The following is a 21,294-nucleotide window of genomic DNA, read 5'->3' on the forward strand; positions in this document are numbered from 1 at the left end:
AGTTAAACAAGATTGGCCATCTATGATACCATAGTAGGAAATGGATATGATGGATTCAGTGCAACAAGCTTGGGTTTCCGAATCAGGAAGACTGTCATTTAAATACACTGGGACTCTGGGCAAATCCCTGAACTTCTCAGAATCTGTCTTTTGCCCCTATAATACTGGGAAGATATTACTTAACTCATGGAGTTCTGTGCAGAGTAAGTGAGATAATGTGTATAAAGTGTCTGGCACATGGTAGTTGCACTATAAATGTTAATAATCTTGGGGGAAAAAGGATTCAGAGTTTATTTTTCGTTTTTACTGTATATGGAACCAGAAGGATATGAGTTACAGTGTAGAAGGAAATGAAGTAACATTGGATTCAGTTCACTGTTTTAAACGAATGAGGAAATGGCCTTGGAAGTTGTGTGGGAGTTTGGCATTTCCCTTTGACCATTGAGCCTCCTCGTTTATATTTTCATTCCTTTATCTTTGCTTATAGAGGTCACTGGTGGGGAGTTTAGCTCTGTTGTCATCTGCTTTGAGAGAGAAAAATGCTTATTTTAAATCTGAGGAAATCAGTGCAGCCACCAAAGCCTCTCTCCTTCCTCTCTATGTTCATATGCAAGATTTAGTAACTTAAAGAAGTAGTTATCTAGTGCTGTTGTAACAGAAATACCACACGTGGATAGCTTTAACAAACAGATTTATTCTCTCACAGTCTAGGAGGCTAGAAGTTCAAATTGTGGGTTCAAGCTTCAGAGGAAGTCTTTCAGTCTCTGTCAGCTCTAGGGGAAAGTCCTTGTCATCAATCTTCCCCTGGTCTAGGAGCTTCTCAGCGCAGGTACCCTGGGTCCAAAGGACACGCACTCCTGGCTCTTCTTGCTTGGTGGTAATGAGGTCCCCCTGTCTCTCTGCTCACCTCTGTCTTTTATATCTCAAAAGAGATATAATCTTGTAGATCCCAGTCCTGCCTCATTAACGTAACTGCCTCTGATCCTGCCTCATTAACATCATAGAGATAGGATTTACAACACATAAGAAAATCACATCAGATGACAAAACGGTTGACAGTCACACAATAGTGGGAATCATGGCCTAGCCAAGTTGACACACATTTTTGGGGGACACAGTTCAGTCCATAACAAGGACTAAAAGATGTTTAGCTACAACTAAGTGGCTCAGAGAATTCATTTCCGGGGTTTAACCTTTAGTATTTCTTTTCGTAGAAGCAGGAAATTATATTCCGCATCCATGATTACCTGATTGTCTACCCAGGCTTTTTTATCTGTGTGTGTAGTAATTAAACTGGTGGTGGAAAATCGTGTCTATGATTGTGTATATGTATGAGTCAGAGTACAAAATGAAGTTGTAAAACACAACAAAGGAAATACATCATATTATTTCATTTTAAATTTGGTTTTGCTCTTTTGAATAGATACTATTTACACACCGTGGAGAAATCAAAACATTTAGGTACATCGAGGCATCTCAACACCCGCCTGTGTCCCTGCCTGCTTCCTCCCCCAAACCCACCCTCCAAAAATCCTATTAGTTTTTCGCGTATCTTTCCGGTGTTTCTTTTTGCAAATATAAGCAAGTTAGGACTATATTTATTGTTATCTCGCTACCCATGCCCCCACCCCCAACTCAAAAGATAGCGTTCTAGACAGACTCTCCTGTACCTTGTTTGTTTTACTTAACAGTATATCCTGGAGACCTTTCCATTCCAGTCTCCTGTACATGGGTACCTGGCTTGTTTCCAGTCGTTTGCTGTTACAGATAACCGAGCAGTGATTACCTTTTATATGTCATGTTATTTGTTTGCAGTTATATCTGCTGGATACATTCTAAGAAGTGAGATAGCTAGGTCATGGCATGATGAATGGTTTTGTAATTTTGGTACACATTAAGGGATATACCACTGTTTTGATAATTTTGACACTTATATGTAGTGAAGTTCATTAGGGTTATAAATTCGTCACTCTTTGTTTCTGATCAGATTGCTCATTGTGATTAAGCTGTGCAAGGGTCCCCAGTTAGTAGCCTATGAGTTCTTAATGTGATGTAATTATTTATGACATTATGTAATGAGATGGACAAAAGTTGGAAAACATGACCCAAATCCTTGGCCATGTAAATTAGGGGGCTTTAGCGTCTTTTTAGCACTAGAAAAGAATCTTTCTGGTAAGGAAGAAGTAAAAGTATCTCTATGTGAAGATGACATGAACTTATACACAGAAAAACCTGAAGAATCCTTAAGAAAACTATTGAAATTAATAAAAGAGTTCAGCAGAGTGTCAGGATACAAGATAAACATACAAAAATCAGTTAGATTTCTCTACACCAACAAAAAGAATATTGAAGAGGAAATCACCAAATCAATACCATTTACAGTAGCCCTCAGGAAGATAAAATACTTAGGAATAAATCTTACCAGAGACGTAAAAGACCTAGACAAAGAAAACTACAAAACACTACTGCAAGAAACCAAAAGAGACCTACGTAAGTGGAAAAGCACATACCTTGCTCATGGACAGGAAGACTTAACATTATAAAAATGTCCATTCTACCAAATGCAAGCTATACATACAATGCAATTACAATCCAAATTTCAATGACATTTTTTGAGATGGAGAAAGAAATCACCAACTTCATATGAAAGGGAAAGAGGCCCCAGATAAGTAAAGCATAACTGAAAAAGAACAAAGTGGGAGGCCTCACACACTACCTGATTTTAGAACCCATTATACCACCACAATAGTCAAAACAGCCTGGTACTGGTACAGCAACAGATACGTAGACCAATGGAACAGAATTGAGCGTCCAGACTTAAATCCACCCACATATGAGCAGCTGATATTTGACAAAGGCCCAAAGTTAATTAAATGGGGAAAAGGCAATCTCTTTAACAAATGGTGCTGCCATAACTGGATATCCATCTGGAAAAAAATGAAACAAGACCCATACCTCACACTGTGCACAAAAGCTAACTCAAAGTTGATCAAAGACCTAAATATAAAATCTAAAACATAAAGGTCATGAAAGAAAAAATAGGGACAATGCTAGGAGCTCTAATACATGGCATAAACAGTATACAAAACATTGCTAACGATGCACAAACACCAGAAGAGAGACTAGATAACCGGGAGTACCTAAAAATCAAACACCTATGCTCATTCAAAGACTTCACCAAAAGAGTAAGAAGATTACCTACAGACTAGGAAAAAGTTTTTAGCTATGACTTTTCCTATCAGAGTCTGATCTCTGAAATCTACATGATACTGCCAAAACTCAACTACAAAAAGACAAATAGCCCACTTTAAAAATGGGCAAAGGATATGAACAGGCACTTCACTAAAGAGGACATTCAGGTAGCTAACAGATACGTGAGGAAATGCTCAGGATCATTAGCCATTAGAGAAATGCAAATCAAAACTACAATGAGATTCCATCTCACTCCAACACCAAAACCAAAAAACCAAACCCACTGCTGCTGAATTGATTCCGACTCATAGCGACCCTATAGGACAGAGTAGAACTGCCCCCACAGAGTTTCCAAGGAGCGCCTGGTGGATTTGAACTGCCGACCACTTGGTTAGCAGCCATAGCACTTAACCACTACACCACCAGGGTTTCCAACAAGGCTGGCATTAATCCAAAAAACACAGAATAATAAATATTGGAGAGGTTGTGGAGAGACTGGAACACTTATATATTGCTGGTGGAACTGTAAAATGGTGTAACCACTTTGGAAATTGATTTGGCACTTCCTTAAAAAGCTAGAAATAGAAGTACCATACGACCCAGCAACCCCACTCCTTGGGGTATATCCTAGAGAAGTAAGAGCCTTTAGATGAACAGATACATGCACACCCATGTTCATTACAGCACTGTTTACAATAGCAAAAAGATGGAAGCAACCAAGGTGTCCATCAATGGATGAATGGATAAATTATGGTATATTCACACGATGGAATACTACGCATCGATAAAGAACAATGATGAATCCGTGAAACATTTCATAACTTGGAGGAATCTGGAAGGCATTACACTGAATGAAATTAGTTGCAAAAGGACAAATATTGTATGAGACCACTATTATAAGAACTCAAGAAATAGTTTAAACAGAGAAGAAAATATTTTTTAATGGTTACGAGAGTGGGGAGGGAGAGAGGGACAGGGGTATTCACTAATTAAACAGTAAACGAGAACTATTTTAGGTGAAGGGAAAGACAATACAGGAGAGGTCAGCACAATTGGACTAAACCAAAAGCAAAGAAGTTTCCTGAATAAACTGAATGCTTCAAAGGCCAGCGTAGCAGGGGTAGAGGTTTGGGGACTATGGTTTCAGGGGTCATCTAAGTCAATTGGCATAATAAAATCTATTAAGAAAACATTCTGCATCCCACTTTGGAGAGTGACGTCTGGGTTCTTAAATGCTAGCAAGCAGCCATCTAGGATGTATCAATTGGTTTCAGCTCGCCTGGACCAAAGGAGAATGAAGAACACCAAAGACACAAGGTAATTATGAGTCCAAGAGACAGAAATGGCCACATAAACCAGAGAGTACATCAGCCTGAGACCAGAAGAACTAGATGGTGCCCGGCTACAACTGATGACTTTTCTGACAGGGAACACAACAGAGAACCCTTGAGGGATCAGAAGAGCAGGAGGATACAGACCTCAAATTCTCATAAAAAGACCGGACTTAATGGTCTGACTGAGACTGTAAGGACCTCTGGGATCATGGTCCCCAGACCTTCTGTTACCCCAGGAGAGGAACCATTTCCAAAGCCAACTCTTCAGATAGGGATTGGACTGCAGTATAGAAGGAAACCCTGGTGGCATAGTGGTTAAGTGCTACGGGTGCTAACCAAAGGGTCAGCAGTTTGAATACACCAGACGCTCCGTGGAAACTCTGTGGGGCAGTTCCACTCTGTCCTGTAGGGTCGCTATGAGTCGGAATCGACTCAATAGCACTGGGTTTGGATAGGATAGAAAATGATACTGGTGAAGAGTGAGCTTCTTGGATCAAGTAGACACACGAGACTATGTGTGTAGCTCCTGTCTGGAGGGGAGATGAGAAGCCAGAAGGGGTCAGAAGCTAGCTGAATGCACACGAAAATAGAGGTGGAGAGAAGGAGTGTGCTGTCTCATTAGGGGGAGAGCAACTAGGAGTATATAGCAAGGTGTATATAAATTTTTGTATGAGAGACTGACTTATAAACTTTCACTTAAAGTATGATAAAAATTTTAAAAAAAAGACTCTTTGAACCTACTGACTACAGGATATAGCAGGAGGCTGTTTAGTGATGGGTGTAGCCTGAAACAGTGATCGACCGAACCCAGATAAAGTACTGGGAGTGTTGCCACCAGTCAGAGGTGCTCTTTCACCTCTGTACTCTGATTTTTCAGCTGTGAATATATCCGTTTACCATTTATTTGGTAGGTATGATTAAAGAATTGATCATTTTATAAAATACTTTGGAAAATGAGGGAAACTGGCAAAATAAGTTGTGTTTTTGAATCTGCATAGATGGTTCCATGGAAAGCTTATCCGAGTATTGGGCTCTTAGAAAGGTTTGTGGGGGAAGCCAGGAAGATAGGGGAACTACTTTGAGGAAAAATGGAAGAGCTAAATGTCTACTGTCTAGCAGCTAAGTTTTTTTTTTTAGCAGCTAAGTTGCTGGTTCCAACTCACCCAGCAGTCCCAAGGAAAGAAGTCATGTAGTCTGCTTCTGTAAGGATTATAACCTAGAAAACCCTATGAAGCAGTTCCACTCTGTAACACATGGGTCGCCGTGACTATGGATGGACTCAGCAGCAACAGGTTGAGGTTTTGTTTTTGCTTTTTTGGTAGCAGCTAAGTGCAGTTATTTGTAGCGTGCATGGGAAATACTGGAACCTTTGAAACTCATTCTTCCTCTGATGTTATAGAATGGGGTTTCAGGAATAGGGTTGTTGTTGCTAAGTGCTATCGAGTCAGTCTCGGCTCATAGCGACCTCCTGCGACAGAGTAGAACTGCCATAGGGCTTTCTCGGCTGGAATCTTCACGGAAGCAGAGCCCCAGGTCTTTCTCCTGCAGAGCTGCTGGGTGAGTTGAGTTGCCAACCTTTTGGCTAGCAGCCAAGCTATTTGATCATATCATATTACATAGTTACTTTCCCATTTCAAATTTCCTTTGTCCCGAGGCTACTTGGTCTTTTAAGTTATAAAGCCAACTTCTCTTTTGCGGTTGGTCTTATATTTCCCCATTAGTCCTCAGAGGTCAAACGGTTATTTAAATGAACCATGTGCTGAGAAATAAGGAGTCTGTTTAGAAACTTATTGCAGTCTGATATCATTTTTAACACTTGCAAAATGCAAACATTTTATAGCCTTAATTATGCTAGGTGTTCTTCATAGCCAACCTGCGAACAAATTACTGAATTATGCCAGGGAAAAAACAAGCAGGGAGAAGTAAGTGGTTTTTCTGAAATTCATAAGCAGCTCTAAAAAGCACCTAGGATGCTACATCACATTTAGAGCTTTCTTTTAGTGGCCATTCCCTGGATAAGGAAAATTTAAAAAAAAGAAAAGCATCGAGGTCTAATTCGAGGGCTGGTGCCGTCCCTGGGTTGCGAAAACAGTTAAGTGCTCGCCAACTACTAACCAAAAGGCCTGGTGATCTGCTTCTGAAAGGTCACAGCCATTGAAAACCCCATGGAGCACAGTTATACTCTGCACACGTGGGGTTGCCATGAGTCGGAATCTGCTCGACAGCTACCAGTAACAACAGCTGTGCTTTCTACCTCAGCTGTCATCTTGTCCTGGTAGTAATTCACATCTCTTTGCCGTGCCCACTTTTTTCATTTTGTAAAAATGCCTATTTAAAGAGTTTATGTTGTTTGCATGTGATGTAATAGCGTTTCCTATGTGCTAGGTAGCCATTATGCTAAGAACTTGGCATGTAGCATCCCATTTCCCTTTTTACAACCCTCATATTTAACCCCTATTTTAATTATAAAATATTCTTCAAAAATTTGCTGTAACTGTAATTTTAAAAAATATCTTAGCAAGACACCAAGAATTAATTTTTGTCTTTCAAATTCCTCTCTAGCGTACCAGTAATGTTCGATCCACGTTTTTCAAGGACTGTTTATATGAAGTATTTGATGACTTGGAGTCAAAGATGGAAGATTCTGGAAAACAGCTGCTTCAGTCAGTTCTCCACCTGATGGAAAATGGAGCCCTAGTATTAACTACAAATTTTGATAATCTTCTGGAACTCTATGCAGCAGACCAGGGAAAACAACTTGAATCCCTGGACCTCACTGATGAGAAAAAGGTAGAGAATAAAGCATTAGTCACTTCTCACAAAAGTGGGCTATGTATTCTCATCAGAAAATCCATTTTTTAGTTGGTATATTGTATAGTATCAGTACTTGTGTAGCTCTAAAAGGGAAGATTCTTATTCTTGAGGTTTTTTTTTGAGATTAGTTACTGATATACAGTAAAATGCACAGATCTTAGTAGTATTCAGTTCTGTGAGGCTTGTTAACTGTAACCTGACTTAAAGCAAGGTTATAAGAAGTCATTTGAACTGTAAGATCTCTTCAGCACTTAAGTAGTATCAGGTGGTTATAATACTCATTTAGAGTTCTCTCCTAGGGCCTTTTTTTTAATGTATTAGAAATGTGTGATAAGTACTTTGTAATGTCTGGAAGAGCAGCTTTCTAGGATTTCCAGGCCAAGTGATAGCTGGAAGCATCAGCAGACTTTTTTTTCGATGTATCCCATGTCTTAGCCACCTACCACAATACTGAGTTACAGATACAGGTGAGTGCAAGGAACTGTGAGATGAGTCCCTAAGGCCTCATTTCTCCTGCTCTGTGCTTTGTGTAATTTACTTCTGTATTTTGCTTTTCTCAGGAACCTCCCTTTGTGTCCAGTTTATAACCCAACTAAATAGAGTTTAAACAGGCAATTGCTTCGCCCACTGGCATTCACTGCCACAGTACTGCCTCTGCCTGAGTAGTAGCTGTAATACCAGTCTTGCAGTTTTGCTGACCTTGATGCCAGGTTTTCAAAGGGAGAGAAATCAAATTTAAAGAAATGGTTTTTTCTGGCTAGAATGTTTTCTACCTGTTACCCTCATGCTTTGTATGGTCAGCTCCTTCTCACCCTGTAAGTTTCAACTTCAGTATCACTCTAAGAGGTCATCTCTGACCATGCTGCTTAAAGAAGGGCCCCATGCTTATTTTTTGTTTCATCCTCTTGTCCATTTCCTTCATAGCAGTTACTACAACTTGAAATTTTTAATCTCGGCTGTTCATCTGTTTGTTTTGACTGCTTACCGTGTCAGCCTTTCTTACTTAATGTCAAAAATAGTACCTGGTATATAGGTAAGGGGAGCCCTAGTGGTACAGTGGTTAAGAGTTCGGCTGCTAACCAAAAGGTCAGCAGTTCGAATCCACCAGCTGCTCCTTAGAAATCCTGTGGAGCAGTTCTGCTCTGTCACGTAGGGTCGCAGTGAGTTGGAATCGACTTCATGGCAACAGCTTTTATATAGGTAAGCAGCCCTGATGATGAAGCTCAGCTGCTAACCAGGTCAGCGGTTCGAACCTACCCGCCACTCCCTGGGAGAAAGATGTGGCATTCGGCTCCTGTAAAGCTTTACACCCTTGGAAACCCTATGGGACAGTTCTACCCTGTCCTTTAGGGTCGCTATGAGTCAGAATTCTACTTGAGAGCATTGAGTTTGATTTTTGTTGGTATACAGTGGGTGTACAGTAAATAGTCTCTGAATTAACAAATGATTAAATGAAACTTGAGAATTAGTAGCTAGAACAACTTCCATGTATTTCTGCCATAATCTCCAAGGGTCACCCGAGTATTCCTGAGCATCAGAAGCCGAAGTATCTTTTCAAAACTAAGGATCTTTATCAAACTAGGTATTTCTCTTTGCATTTCATCCTTGAGCCTCAAGATTGCTTTTGGATTTTTAGCCCACGTTAGGGGCAATGTTTAAAGCCACTGACTGGTAGTCAGAATGGGGCTTACTAATACTCAAATTCTACATCGCTGTGCCTCTTGGCTGTTTTTCCTAATCCATACCATATTTCTCCAGGGTGTTAATAAATTTATACTGCCTCAAGTCCTTGTGAAAATGGGTCCATGGATTCCAGATGGCTGTTGTTATCATTCTCATCTAATTGATTGTTCTTCATTTGGTAGCTTTTTAGGTAATTCAGAGATGACAAGTGATTCTTCTATCACTTATCTATTGCCTACCCCTCTGTCAGTGGAGGCTTGCATGTTGCTCTGATGCTGAACAGGTTTCAGCAAAGCTTCCTCACTAAAGATGGACTACAGAGAATGGACTGTCCATGGACTACTGCTGTGGATCACTATGGGCTGACCTGCAACTGATCATGGGGATGGAGCAGGACTGGGCAGCGTTTCCTTCTTTTGTGCATGAGGTTGCCATGAGTCAGACATGTTCAGTGCCAGCTAACAGCAGCAACATTGTTGCAATAAGAAACTATCCTGAAACTTAACTTCCCTAGAAACTTTAAAACAACAAACAAACATTTTATTTGCCCATGATGATATGAATTAGCAGTTTGGCCTGGGCTCAGTGGGCAGTTCTTCTGCTGGTCTTACAGTTACTCACATGGCTGCAATCAACTGGTGGCCTGACCAGGGCTGGATGGAATAAAATGGCCTCACATGTTTGTTGGCGCAGGCACTTGGCTGGGCCATGTATCTCTAGCAGGCTAGTCCAGGCTTCTTCACACATCAGCTGGGTTCCAGATTCAGCAAAGGAGAGAAATAAGACTCATGCAGACATTTTTCAGGCTTCTGTTCATGCCATGTATGCTGATGCCCCATTGGCTACAGCAAGTCATATGGCCAAGCCTGGAGTGACTGTGAAAAAGGGCTCCACAAGGGCACAGATAAAGGTGGCTTGATTCATTGGGAGCCATTACTCACACAGCCATCCACTGCTCTCATGTGTGTCATGGGTGGAAAGAGCCCCTATTGTTTCTGCAAATGAAGACAGGTAAATTCTACTTGTCGATATTTTCAAAGAGAAGTACCAGACTTGCTGCTGTCAGTTCTACCTGAGTTGGAAACGTAGGCCACTTTAATTTTTGTATTTCTGTCCTGTGATACTATGAAGCCAGGGAGTTAGGCCAAGAGACAAGTCCTCCAAAACAGCCTCTTGCCCATCGAGACCTTGAAGCAGCTGCTTCACCCACCAGCCTTGTTGAGCTGTGTTTGTGTCATGCAGGTTCTTGAGTGGGCTCAGGAGAAGCGGAAGCTGAGCGTGTTACATATCCATGGTGTCTACACCAACCCCAGTGGCATCGTCCTGCATCCAGCTGGATATCAGAATGTGCTTAGGAACACTGAAGTTATGGTGAGTGATCTCGGGAAGTCTTTCCAGGGAAGCCTGTCTAGATAAGTCACGTGTCTTAAAGAGGAAATGTGTTCTGCATTAGTTAAAAACTGGAAGGTCAAACAGTCTTCCTATGTTCACACCATCCTGGGAAATGTAGAGCTTCTCTTAACATTTCAAACCATAGAGTTGTCGTTTGCACTCCATCATTGGCATCATCATCACATACTGTCTTAGTCATTTAGTGCTGCTACAACAGAAATACCACAAGTGGGTGGCTTTAACAGAAATTTATTTTCTCACAGTTTAGGAGGCTAGAAGTCCAAATTCAGGGTGCTGGCTCTAGGGGAAAGCTTTCTCCCTCTCTGTCAGCTCTGGAGGAAGGTCCTTGTCTCTTCTGAGCTTCTGTTCCTGGGTTATTGTCTTAGTCATCTAGTACTGCTATGACAGAAATACCACAAGTGGATGGCTTTAACAGAGAGAAACTTATTTTCTCACAGTCTAGTAGCTAGAAGTCCAAATTCAAGGCGTCAGCTCCAGGGGAAGGCTTTGTCTGGAGGAAGGTCCTTGTCATCATTCTTCCCCTGGACCAGGAGCTTCTCCACTCAGGAGCCCTGGGACCAGATGATGCACACTCTGTTCCCAGCACTGCTTGCTAGGTGATATGAGGTCCCCAACTCTGCTTGCTTCCCTTTCCTTTTATCTCTCATAAGATAAAAGGTGGTGCAGGCCATACAGCAGGGAAACTTCCTTTACATTTGATCAGGGGTGCGACCTGAGCCAAGGGTGTTACGTCCCATTGTCTTTAACCACAGGCAGAGATTATGATTTATAACACTTAGGAAAATCACAAAATGGAAGACAACCACACAATACTGGGGATCATGGCCTAACCAAGTTGACATATTTTGGGGGGACACAATTTAATCCATGACAGTGATCTTCCTGTGGCTTGGTGTCTTTCTTCCCCCATCTCTGCTACTTAGCTTGGTTGTTTAATCTCTTCTATATCTCAAAAGACATTGACTCAAGATAGACCTTAATCTTGCCTTATTGACATAAAAAACAACCTAAACCTCAGTAGGAGCCTTGGTGCTGCAGTGGTTAGGAGTTCGGCTGCTAACTAAAAACGTCAGTTTGAATCCATCAGCCACTCCTTGGAAACCCTATGGGGCAGCTCTACTCTGTCCTGTAGGGTCACTATGAGTTGAAATCGACTGGATGGCAGTGGGTTTGGTTTTTGTTTTTTTTAATTCTCATTAACATAACCTAATCCTGTCTCATTAATACAACAGACATAACACATTCACAAATGGGGTTATAACCACAGGCAGAGGTTAGGATTTATAGCAGCTTATCTTTTGAGGGGACAGAATTCAATTCATAACACATATCAGGAACACATTGTTACCCTTGTTCATTGTTTGGTTTATTAATGGTTAAACACTCAGCTGCTAACAAAAAGGCCAGTGCTTAGCAATCTGCTCCTGTAAAGATTTCAGCCTAAGAAGCACTATGGGGCAGTTCTGCTCTGTCCTGTAAGGTCACTATGAGTTGAAATTGGCTGGATGGCACACAACGATGACAACATACCAAAAATTATTTGGGCAGCTTTTTACTGGCTTTTACTGACCACTACTAGAACATATATTCTAAAGAGATGTGCAAGTGGTGATGGGATTTTATTGAATTAACAAAACACTTACGGTTCAATGGAAAAAAAATTTTTTTTTTTTTTTTTTAATTAGACTCTGGTTATGAAATGAAGGTTTTCTTCTTTGTGAAAAAGTTGATGGATATTTTGGAATGTAAGCTTTGGACTCACGTATACACTAGCCCCGACCTCTGAGAAAAGTGTGCGTTCTGGCTATTTTCAGGACTGGGCCACAGAAAACGGTAGCACCTTTACGTGATATGGCAAAAGAAAGACCAAGAAGATGTGATGTTCTATAAAGCATGGGGGATTTTTTTCAACTAATCTTTCCCTAACATTTCCTGTAATTGTACCAATCACTAACATTGATTGATCCCTCAAGCAAAATCACTTCTAATGTTTTTAATGATGAAAATACAGTCGGTTCTCATTATTTATGGTCTATAAAGTCAGCACAAACACTGAACTAGTGAATACTGAACCGTTGCTCCCGGGGGAAATACAGGGTTAGGCTCCTGCAGGCCTCTGGTCACATTTTGATCAGCCGAGGCAATACATAGTCTTACTTTATGTGTGTGTTTGTTTAAAGAAACCCTTTTAATGTATATTGTTAATTCATTAACACTGAACTCACGGTCAGCAGCTCTGTAACTCATGCCTGGACAAAGCTTATTTAATACATACGTTTTTTCTCTGTAAGGCACAGCACCGCTTTCTTATAGTTAGGAACACTAGACAGCACTTCAACACTGTTTGGGGGCCATTTTAAACAATGAAATCCACCCACCCACCCACCCCCATCCCCCACCCCCCCCCGCAGGAAAGCACAAAAATGGTAAAAATATGGCACTAAATAGACCGTGAAAAGGACACTTGTTTACAATATGAGAGCCAAAATAAGAAGGGAGAGCATCACTTTCTTCAACCTTAGCTGGGACCGTATATACCTAGTGACTCAAAATTTTCAGTGCTTCGTCCACAAATGTTCACAAAAGCACTAGAACTATTGATTTGGGGGTTACAAATAAATTTTTAAAGTAGGTGAACTAAAAAATATGGGATCAACTATATACACACATACACACACATTTATGGTCTAAGTATCAGACTTCCTTTAGCAAATCTGGTGGTGGTTTTGTCTTCTCTGGTGATCCATGATTCAGTTTGTAAGGCAAAATAAAGCAAATATGACCCAGGAAATGGAAAGAGTAGGAGAAGATCTCAGCCAGTGTCTAAAGGCCTTTTGGTACACAGATCAAAAAAAAAAACTACAAGACAGTAGACCAGTGCCAAGCCTATGAAACCTTGATTAGAGAACCTACATAAGAATGCCAGGTAAAGATAAAATTTTAGACCAGTCACCAAGTTATAGTAATTAACTAGTAGGAGATTAAACTCCTTCATAGAACGTATCTACCTTCTTAACTCTCTGGAACGCTCTCTTGGTTAGTGGGTCATCACAGTCTAAGTGTGGCAGTTATGAATTGACTTTAATGTTTCAGACATGTCTCGTGTGTGTTCACAGTGTCATTCATATGTCTCTTTTCCTTCAAGAGAGAGATTCAGAAGCTCTACGAAAACAAGTCATTTCTTTTCCTGGGTTGCGGCTGGACTGTGGATGACACCACTTTCCAAGCTCTTTTCCTGGAGGCTGTCAAGCATAAATCTGACTTAGAACATTTCATGCTGGTTCGGAGAGGAGATGTCGATGAGTTCAAGAAGCTTCGAGAAAACATGCTGGACAAAGGGATTAAAGTCATCTCCTACGGAAATGAATATGCTGATCTTCCCGAATATTTCAAGCGACTGACATTTGAGATCTCAACGAGGGGTAGATCAGGTAAGACGTATTTTGAACTTGAGTGATCAGAGCAACAGCTCTTCAGCCATTTATGTATTTCTGATGGGTAAAATCATTATCAAGATGAGAAATACAACACCTAACCAAATGACAAAGGGAGATCAGGGTTAGTCTTCAAGTGAGACTAAAATGCCATTTGGGGTAGGAAAATGAGAACTGGTATCCCTAAACGGTTCAAAATAGAAGTAGGGATAATGGGAAAATGTATGTTAAGATGTTCCGCCTCACTAGTTATCATTGAAATGCAATTAGAATTTAGATAACAAAATGGAGAAGAATGATAACTTTTTTTTGGCTAAGGGTGTGAGGAAAGGAACGTATTTATGTACTGTTGGTGGGAAGGTGGTTAGTACAGCTTTCCTGGAGGAAAATTTGGAACATGAATCAAAATTTAAAACCTTTGACCCAGAAACGTCACTCAATGTAATTTATTCTAAGAGGAATTTCTCCTAATGGACAATTTCACAAAGATGTATATGTAAGGACATAATCAGGGTTATATATAATGGCAAAAAATTTGAAGCAACCTTACATGTCCCAATCAATAGGGGATTCTATAGACATACCAATATTTATTCAATGGAATATAATGAAGCCAATAAAAGAGAAAATGTATACCTGTTTTTATTTTTATATGCCATAAAAATATGTCAGCGATATATTGAGTGAAGGAGAAAAAAAGCAGATCTTAAAATAGTTGTCCCATTCATGTAAAATTGTAAATCTATTTTTGTGTGTATTTACATAGAGGAATATCTGGAATGATGTTTACTAAATTAACTCCTGCTTTCTTTATGTGGTGGGATTTAAGATGTTTTTAAATTTTGTGTTTCTATATTAGTATTTTCTACAGTGATTATGCATTATCTTTATAAACACACACACACAAAAAATCAAACATTTCAAATTGTCAAAGAGCAAACCAGAGTCTCTGTTAAAATTAAAGCAAAGAGTTTTTTTAAAGGAATAGAGCGATCCAGATCAGGCAGCACTTTGTGAGGATTCACAAAGACACTCTGGCCAAAGGAATATTTTACAGAGTTTAAGTAAAGAAAATATAGGAACTTATAAGGAAAAAAACTCTGATTGGTTGACATTTATAAAATCATGCTTTAACAGACACAAGATAATTACGAGATCCCTTAAACATTGTTTTGCTAATCATAAAGTTTGAGTCAGTTAACATGTTGTCAATCTATGGATATTTTAGGGGCCAGCCTGAGTAAGTGTTCTTCCTGGTAGCATTCTGTGAGAGGAAGAGAGGGAAGAGGAGCTTGCAGGCTTCATGAAGTATTCTGGCTAGCTAACTTTTGAGAGTCAGCTCAAACTGAACAGTAAACAACAGAATAGAGCCTGGCCTACCATTTGGGCAGAAGCTTCTCCTCATGTCAGTCACCTAGATTTTTGGGGCTCCTTCACAACCCCCCTTTTGGTCAAGAATTTCTATAGAAATTTTCTGATCTCCATTGTAACCATGTTTTCTTCTGCATGGACTTACTTTCCTTGTGTTTATTAGATGGCTACCTATTAAAATAGGCTTTTAAGACCCCAGACACTCTCCATGAAAGGTAGCATGGCACCATCTGTTCCATCTTCACCATGCCATAGCTTGGACCTCTGATTGTGTAATTTTTTAAGAAGGAGTGTGTCAGAGCAGGGCTGAATTAATAGGAGTACTTGGGAGAGAGGAGCATCAGCCAAGGTAAAACACCAAACTGTCCTCTAAGGAATTGCTGTTTCTTCAAAATACATGATCTTTTATGTAGCAAGTAGTGTTTCACTGTGAGTACAAGCACCTGAAAAGCATTTCATAAAACGCTTGATTAATTCTATAATAATTCTTATAATGATTTAAAAAATACAGTTTGTAAAATTGAACATAGCCAAAAACCGCCTCAATAGGTAGCCAACTGAAAATACCAAGAAAAAGGGGAGTTGGACATAGGGGGTAGTTGAGGCCATGTAGCTTTCTGGTGAACTTGTTCAGGATCTTGTTCCACTTCTCCTGATTATTTATGCAAGTACAACAAGTAGTATTAGAAATTGCACAAACTCCTCCTTGTGCCAGAATTAAATCAATGACAATTCTGTTATCCAACACAACTTTGACAAGAGAGCTTAAAGACTCTTGTTGGGCTTCTGTGCTATTGGCTAGTTCATTTGTTATTTGGAGCTTAGTAGCAGACAAATTACAAAGAGATTTTTCAAATTTGGAATACCCACAAGTGGAAAAAAAGCTCCAGAGAAATGCCCATCCATCCCCAGATCTGTGCATTATAGGGTTTTCATAGTTTCTTTTGTGTTGGGAAGAGTTTCAGATCATTGGTCCAGCGCACACTTTCATTTTAAGAGTGGAAGTTCAGGAGAATGCCTAAAAACCCGAGTGTGCATTGACCTGTCATTTTTAAACCATCTAGGCGTGGTAACACCCAAGCATAGAGTTTGTTATTTGGATTTGGTTTTTTCTTGTGGAGTATTTTGATCCCTCACATAAAAATATATATCCATGAGGAGCACAGAACATATCATTTCCAGTGTCATTTTGTGGAAAAGAGATGGTTTCGTTGATTTTTTCAAGCCATTCTTCAGTCAAAGAGTTGTTATAAATAGACGATAGCCCCCAATATGTAGAGTAGTAAGTGCTAGGACAAAAGGGTACCTTTCCTTTGGTATTACCACAGGTCCTTGTATAAAAGTTTGAAGATACCTGGGATTCCTTGGGCGTGTGAGTGACCACTGAGTACGTGGGTAAAACTTCTCTGTATTTTTGGTACAGTTTTTCAAACTTGAGTCTGTATCATTGACTCAAGGGTGTTGAGTTAAATTGAAACATGGCACTCAGGGACTTGTTAATAATTCTGGAGGGTGCTACAACCTGACACATACATAGCCCATTTAAAGGAATTATTAGGGTTTACAGTGGAATCAGGTACAGAGCTATAATTAAACACAGGTACAACTAAGGGGTCTGAATAAGTATTCCAGATTTTGGGATTTGATTGCAAATCCAAGAGTCAGATTACAAGCACTAGCTGCTGATTGAGTTAATCTTACAAAGACATTATCATGTCAGGCATCAGCAAGAGTCATGATATACAGTAAGAGAATACTTAAAAAAGGCTTCATAGTATAAGAATACTAGCAAAAAAGTAATACAGTAAGCCAAATATTATAAAAATAATAGCTATGATAAAGCAAATTTCTCCTTCAGTTATTTGCATGAAAAAAGAGGATATTAAAACAAGGGACAATACCAACAAAGTACCGTACAGCAGTCAATAGAAGGATAGCTATAAATACGAAGCAAATGGCAAAATTGTCAATAGTCTGCATAAAAAGTTAACAGTCAATAAAACCAAGCCTGTAAAATAAGGCATTTCAAAAACAAGTCCAATAATTCCAAGCGCTTACATGAGGTCTTCTTCCTCGACCTTGGGAAGAGCTGTCTGCTTCTGACATTGTCTGCTTCTGGCCACAAGGGCGTTTATACTTCAGGGTAAACCCTTCTGTAGGTTTAACAGTCCAGGCAGGGGCTTTAGCCTTCTTTAACTGAGACAGATGGATCCAAGTTTTAACTCCCTGTAATTTAGCAGTACCAGGGTTAGTGAGAAGGACCAAATATGGCCCTTTCCAACAAGGCTCCAGGAATCATCTAATTGGTGCCTCTTCCAATATACATAGTCACCTAGTTTAATAGTAGATAATTTTTTTTATTTCTAAATTTTGGCTGTCAAAAGTTTCTTTGACTCATGAAAGGTATACTCTTTAGAGCCCTGAATCAAAGATTGACGATATTTCAGTAATTCAGGTTGAGCTAAATTGGTAATAGGTAATAGGTTGAGAAATAAGGAAGGGGCCATAGTCCTTCTGGTAATAATTTCATGCAGGGTTAATTTATATGGCCTGAATGGAGTGTACTTCAAATTTAGAAAGGACTAAGGGAAGGACCTTAATCCAAGATAAACTCAGGGATTTAGAAAGTTTGGCCAACCGGATGGATTTTTATTATACCATTAGTTCATTCTACTAGCCCGGAAGACCGTGGATGGTAAGGGCAATTAAGTCTTTGATAAATAGGAAAAATCTTACATATTTTCTAATTACTTGTCCAGTAAAATGGGTCCTCTGCAGAGAATTGTTGGTGCTCCCCAAGTGGGAATTGTATTTTCAAGAAGTTTCTTAACTACAAAGGTTGCAATGGCATGGCCACTAGGAAAGGCCTTTACACAATGTGAAAATCTGCAAATCATCACTAATACATATTTATAACCATTTGAAGGTAGGGGCTGGTTAAAACATAATCGCAGTTCAAGCATAGGTCCTGAAGGTAATGGGCATTTCCCAGGTGAAATTTGAAAAAGTTTGCCTGGGTTATAGAGGGAACAACAGAGCAATGATACGGCAGCATGCCCGGCAGCCTCAAAAAATTGTGCCTACCACTATTTCTTCAAAACTGCAATCATTTTATCTCATCCTAAATAGGATTTTTCCTAGAGAGCTTTCAGGGTAATGACATGAAATGATTTAGGCAAGACAAGCTCTGATTCAGCCAGAGCTTGTTATGGGATCCTAAAAACAACCTGCTTTCTTTCATTTTAAAATTTCATCAGTTTTAACTAATTGTTGGTTTTTTAATTGATTTTTCTAAAGTTAATTCTCTAAGATTATGATTATTTCATTTTTTCATTAGGGCTATGATAACTTGAGAAGTGACACGTGTTTGGCTGTTCTGTCAGTAAGGCTGTTCCCTCTGATCTCTGCAGTTTGAGGGACTCCTTTAGGTCAATGAGGTTGTATCTTTATCACAGCAATCTCAGAGGGCAGTAGTAAAGTATCTAAAAGTTCCGCTTCTAAAGCTCCATTTTTTATGGCAGTTCCAGAAGAGGGTGGAAATTTTGTTTCCATAACATGCCAAAATCATGAGCCTCTCCAAAGGCATATTTAGAATCCGTGAAAACAGTCACAGACCTCCTTTTAGCAAGTTTGTAGGATCTAATTGTTTAATTGTAGGCATAGTGATTAAGAGCTACGGTTGCTAGCCAAAGAGTTGGCAGTTCAAATCCACCAGGCACTCCTTCAACCCTATGGAGTAGTTCTACTCTGTCCTATAGGTTTGCCATGAGTTGGAATCAACTTGACGGCAGCAGGTTCAGTTTTTTTAGTATAATAAGAGCAATTAATTCAGTTTGTTGGGCCAAAGTAGTCTCTTGACTTTCAAGAACCTCAGTAGAGGTTGTGATGGCATATCCAGCCTGATAGCAAGAGCTAATAGGATCAGGTTTCAAATAGGAGCCGTTAACAAAGAGAACTAAATTAGGATTTAGCCAAAGGAGTTTCTCCTAAATTTTTTCAGAGAATTAGAAGCTGTTCAATTAAATTTCAGCAATCATGTATTTGGTAATCCTTACTGTCAATTTCTGGAAGGAGAGTGACAGAATTGAAAGAAGCCACAGAATGTAGTCTAATATTAGGTGCAGACAGGAGGAGCACTTCATAAGAAGTGAGTTGACTGGCAGAAAGATGTTGGGTCAAAGCAGAGTTAAGTATGGCAGATACTGCACGGGGAATATAAACATTTAGAAAATTTTCCAGTATATCTGCAGTGCTTTCAACTAGTTTAATTATGGAAGCAACAGCCGTGATGCATGTAGGGTACTCTAGCTACAGGATCAAGTTGCAGACTGTAATAGTCTGTTGGCCTCTTATGTTCTTCATGTTTCTGGGTTAAAATACCTAAAGCGTTTCCAGAGGCTTCATGTACGAACAGGTAAAAGTCTAGGTGATAGTTAGAAAAGCCTAGCATAGGTGTGCTTGCTAGAGCTTCTTTCAGTTTAATTATAGTTTCCTGATCCTCTGGTGCAATTTGGAAAGAATCTGGTTCAGAGGCTTTCAAATATTTATATAGAGGTTGGACAACAAGGAGAAATTAGGAATCCATGTTCCACAGTAGCTGCAAATCCCCATAAATCCCAGTACATTCTTTCTTAGTTTAAGGGATAGGAAGAGCAAACATAGCTTCTTTCCACTTAGGATCAATGGAAATGCCTTCTGCAGAAATCAACTGATTAAAATACTTAGCAGAAGCCTAGGCCAATTGAAGTTTTTCTCTAGAAACTTTATGCCCTATGGCAGCTAGAGGTTCTATTAAGATTATGCTGTCATCAATACAGACTTGTTGGAAGCTTGAGTATATTTGTAAGTTGTCAACATATTGCAATAATTTAGATTCATTCTGAAATTGCAAAGGCTGAAGTATTTGAAAAAAGTAAGTGGGAGCTTCGGTAAATCCTTGAGGTATCACTGTCCAAGTAAACTGTTGGTTGTTTCCAGTGATATTAAGCAAATACTGGCTTTCAGAGTGGACAGGTATACTAAAAAAAGACACTACAGAGATGAATAATAGTAAAATGCATTGCATCTGGAGGAATATTTGGAAGCAGTAAGTGAGGATTTGGGACTATTAGAAATCTAGATATAATAATGTGGTTAACACCCCTTAAGTCTTCAACAGACCTCCAGACTCAATTGTCCAATTTCTTATCAAGGAGTATACGGGTGTTACAAGGGCTGGTGCAGGGAACAATTAATCCTTTAAAAAGGAAGTCCTGAATAATAGGGGCTAATCTGTCCTTAGCTTCTCATTTAAGGGTGTCTTGGTAAAGGCTTAGAGCTGTCTGCTTGAAATTTAATGGGTTCTGCTGATAAAACCTGTCCCACACTGGTAGATGTGGTAGCCCATAAAGTTTTAGGAATTAATGAAAAAAGGTCAGAGGGAAATGGGTTAGAGGGGGTTAGATTGTCTTTATGCATATAACTAATGCTTGTAAACAGCAAGCAGCTTCTTCACCTTGAATTAATTCTGATTCTAATCCCTCATTAGAGGTTTTTAGGGGGTCTGGCAAGCTTAATAATATTTTGCCTTTTTCTGAAAATTGTAAAATGGCAGCCCCACTTAAACAAAAGGTCTTAGCTCAACGAATTAACAGGAGAGTCAGGGTTAAGCAGAAAAGGATGTAAATCTTCAATAGGGCCAAGGGTTATCAGAACAGGTTTTGAATTAATCAAAATCTGTTCTCGATTTGTGACCCCTCACAACTTTTGAAGTTTTTGTACTCTGGGGCAGGAGCTTTTTAAAGACGTGGGGTTAATTGCAGAGAGGGTGACCCCAATATCAATTTACGGTTTGCAAGGCTCTCCATTAATGTACGTGGTAGTTTCTCCTTGCGGGTTAAGTGTCACTTTAGGAAAAGCCCCTGTTGTGTCTCCAGAGCCCCTTCATTCCTTATCCAATCAAAAGGTCTCTGGCTTAAGCTGCTTCTTTTGATTATTCTTTGACTTACAACAATCCTTTTTCCAGTGCTTGGGTTTCTTGCAATAATTGCAAGTTCCAGGTTGAGTGCCTCCAA

The 21,294-nt window shown here is 39.7% G+C and overlaps 1 protein-coding gene across 4 annotated transcripts in view; it reads left to right on the top strand.

Moving 5' to 3' along the window:
* FAM118B (family with sequence similarity 118 member B) overlaps positions 1-21,294 on the top strand; it is a 75,848-nt gene that overhangs the window by 47,110 nt on the left and 7,444 nt on the right. For all 4 annotated transcript variants that reach the window (XM_049856520.1, XM_049856521.1, XM_049856522.1 and 1 more), the window contains exons 4-6: positions 7,089-7,316; positions 10,266-10,394; positions 13,582-13,867. In XM_049856520.1, the coding sequence (XP_049712477.1) occupies positions 7,089-7,316; positions 10,266-10,394; positions 13,582-13,867 (643 nt within the window). The remainder of the gene's footprint in view (positions 1-7,088; positions 7,317-10,265; positions 10,395-13,581; positions 13,868-21,294) is intronic.

The sequence above is a fragment of the Elephas maximus genome, chromosome 17 (genome assembly GCF_024166365.1).
Source record: "Elephas maximus indicus isolate mEleMax1 chromosome 17, mEleMax1 primary haplotype, whole genome shotgun sequence".
Lineage (NCBI taxonomy): Eukaryota > Metazoa > Chordata > Mammalia > Proboscidea > Elephantidae > Elephas > Elephas maximus.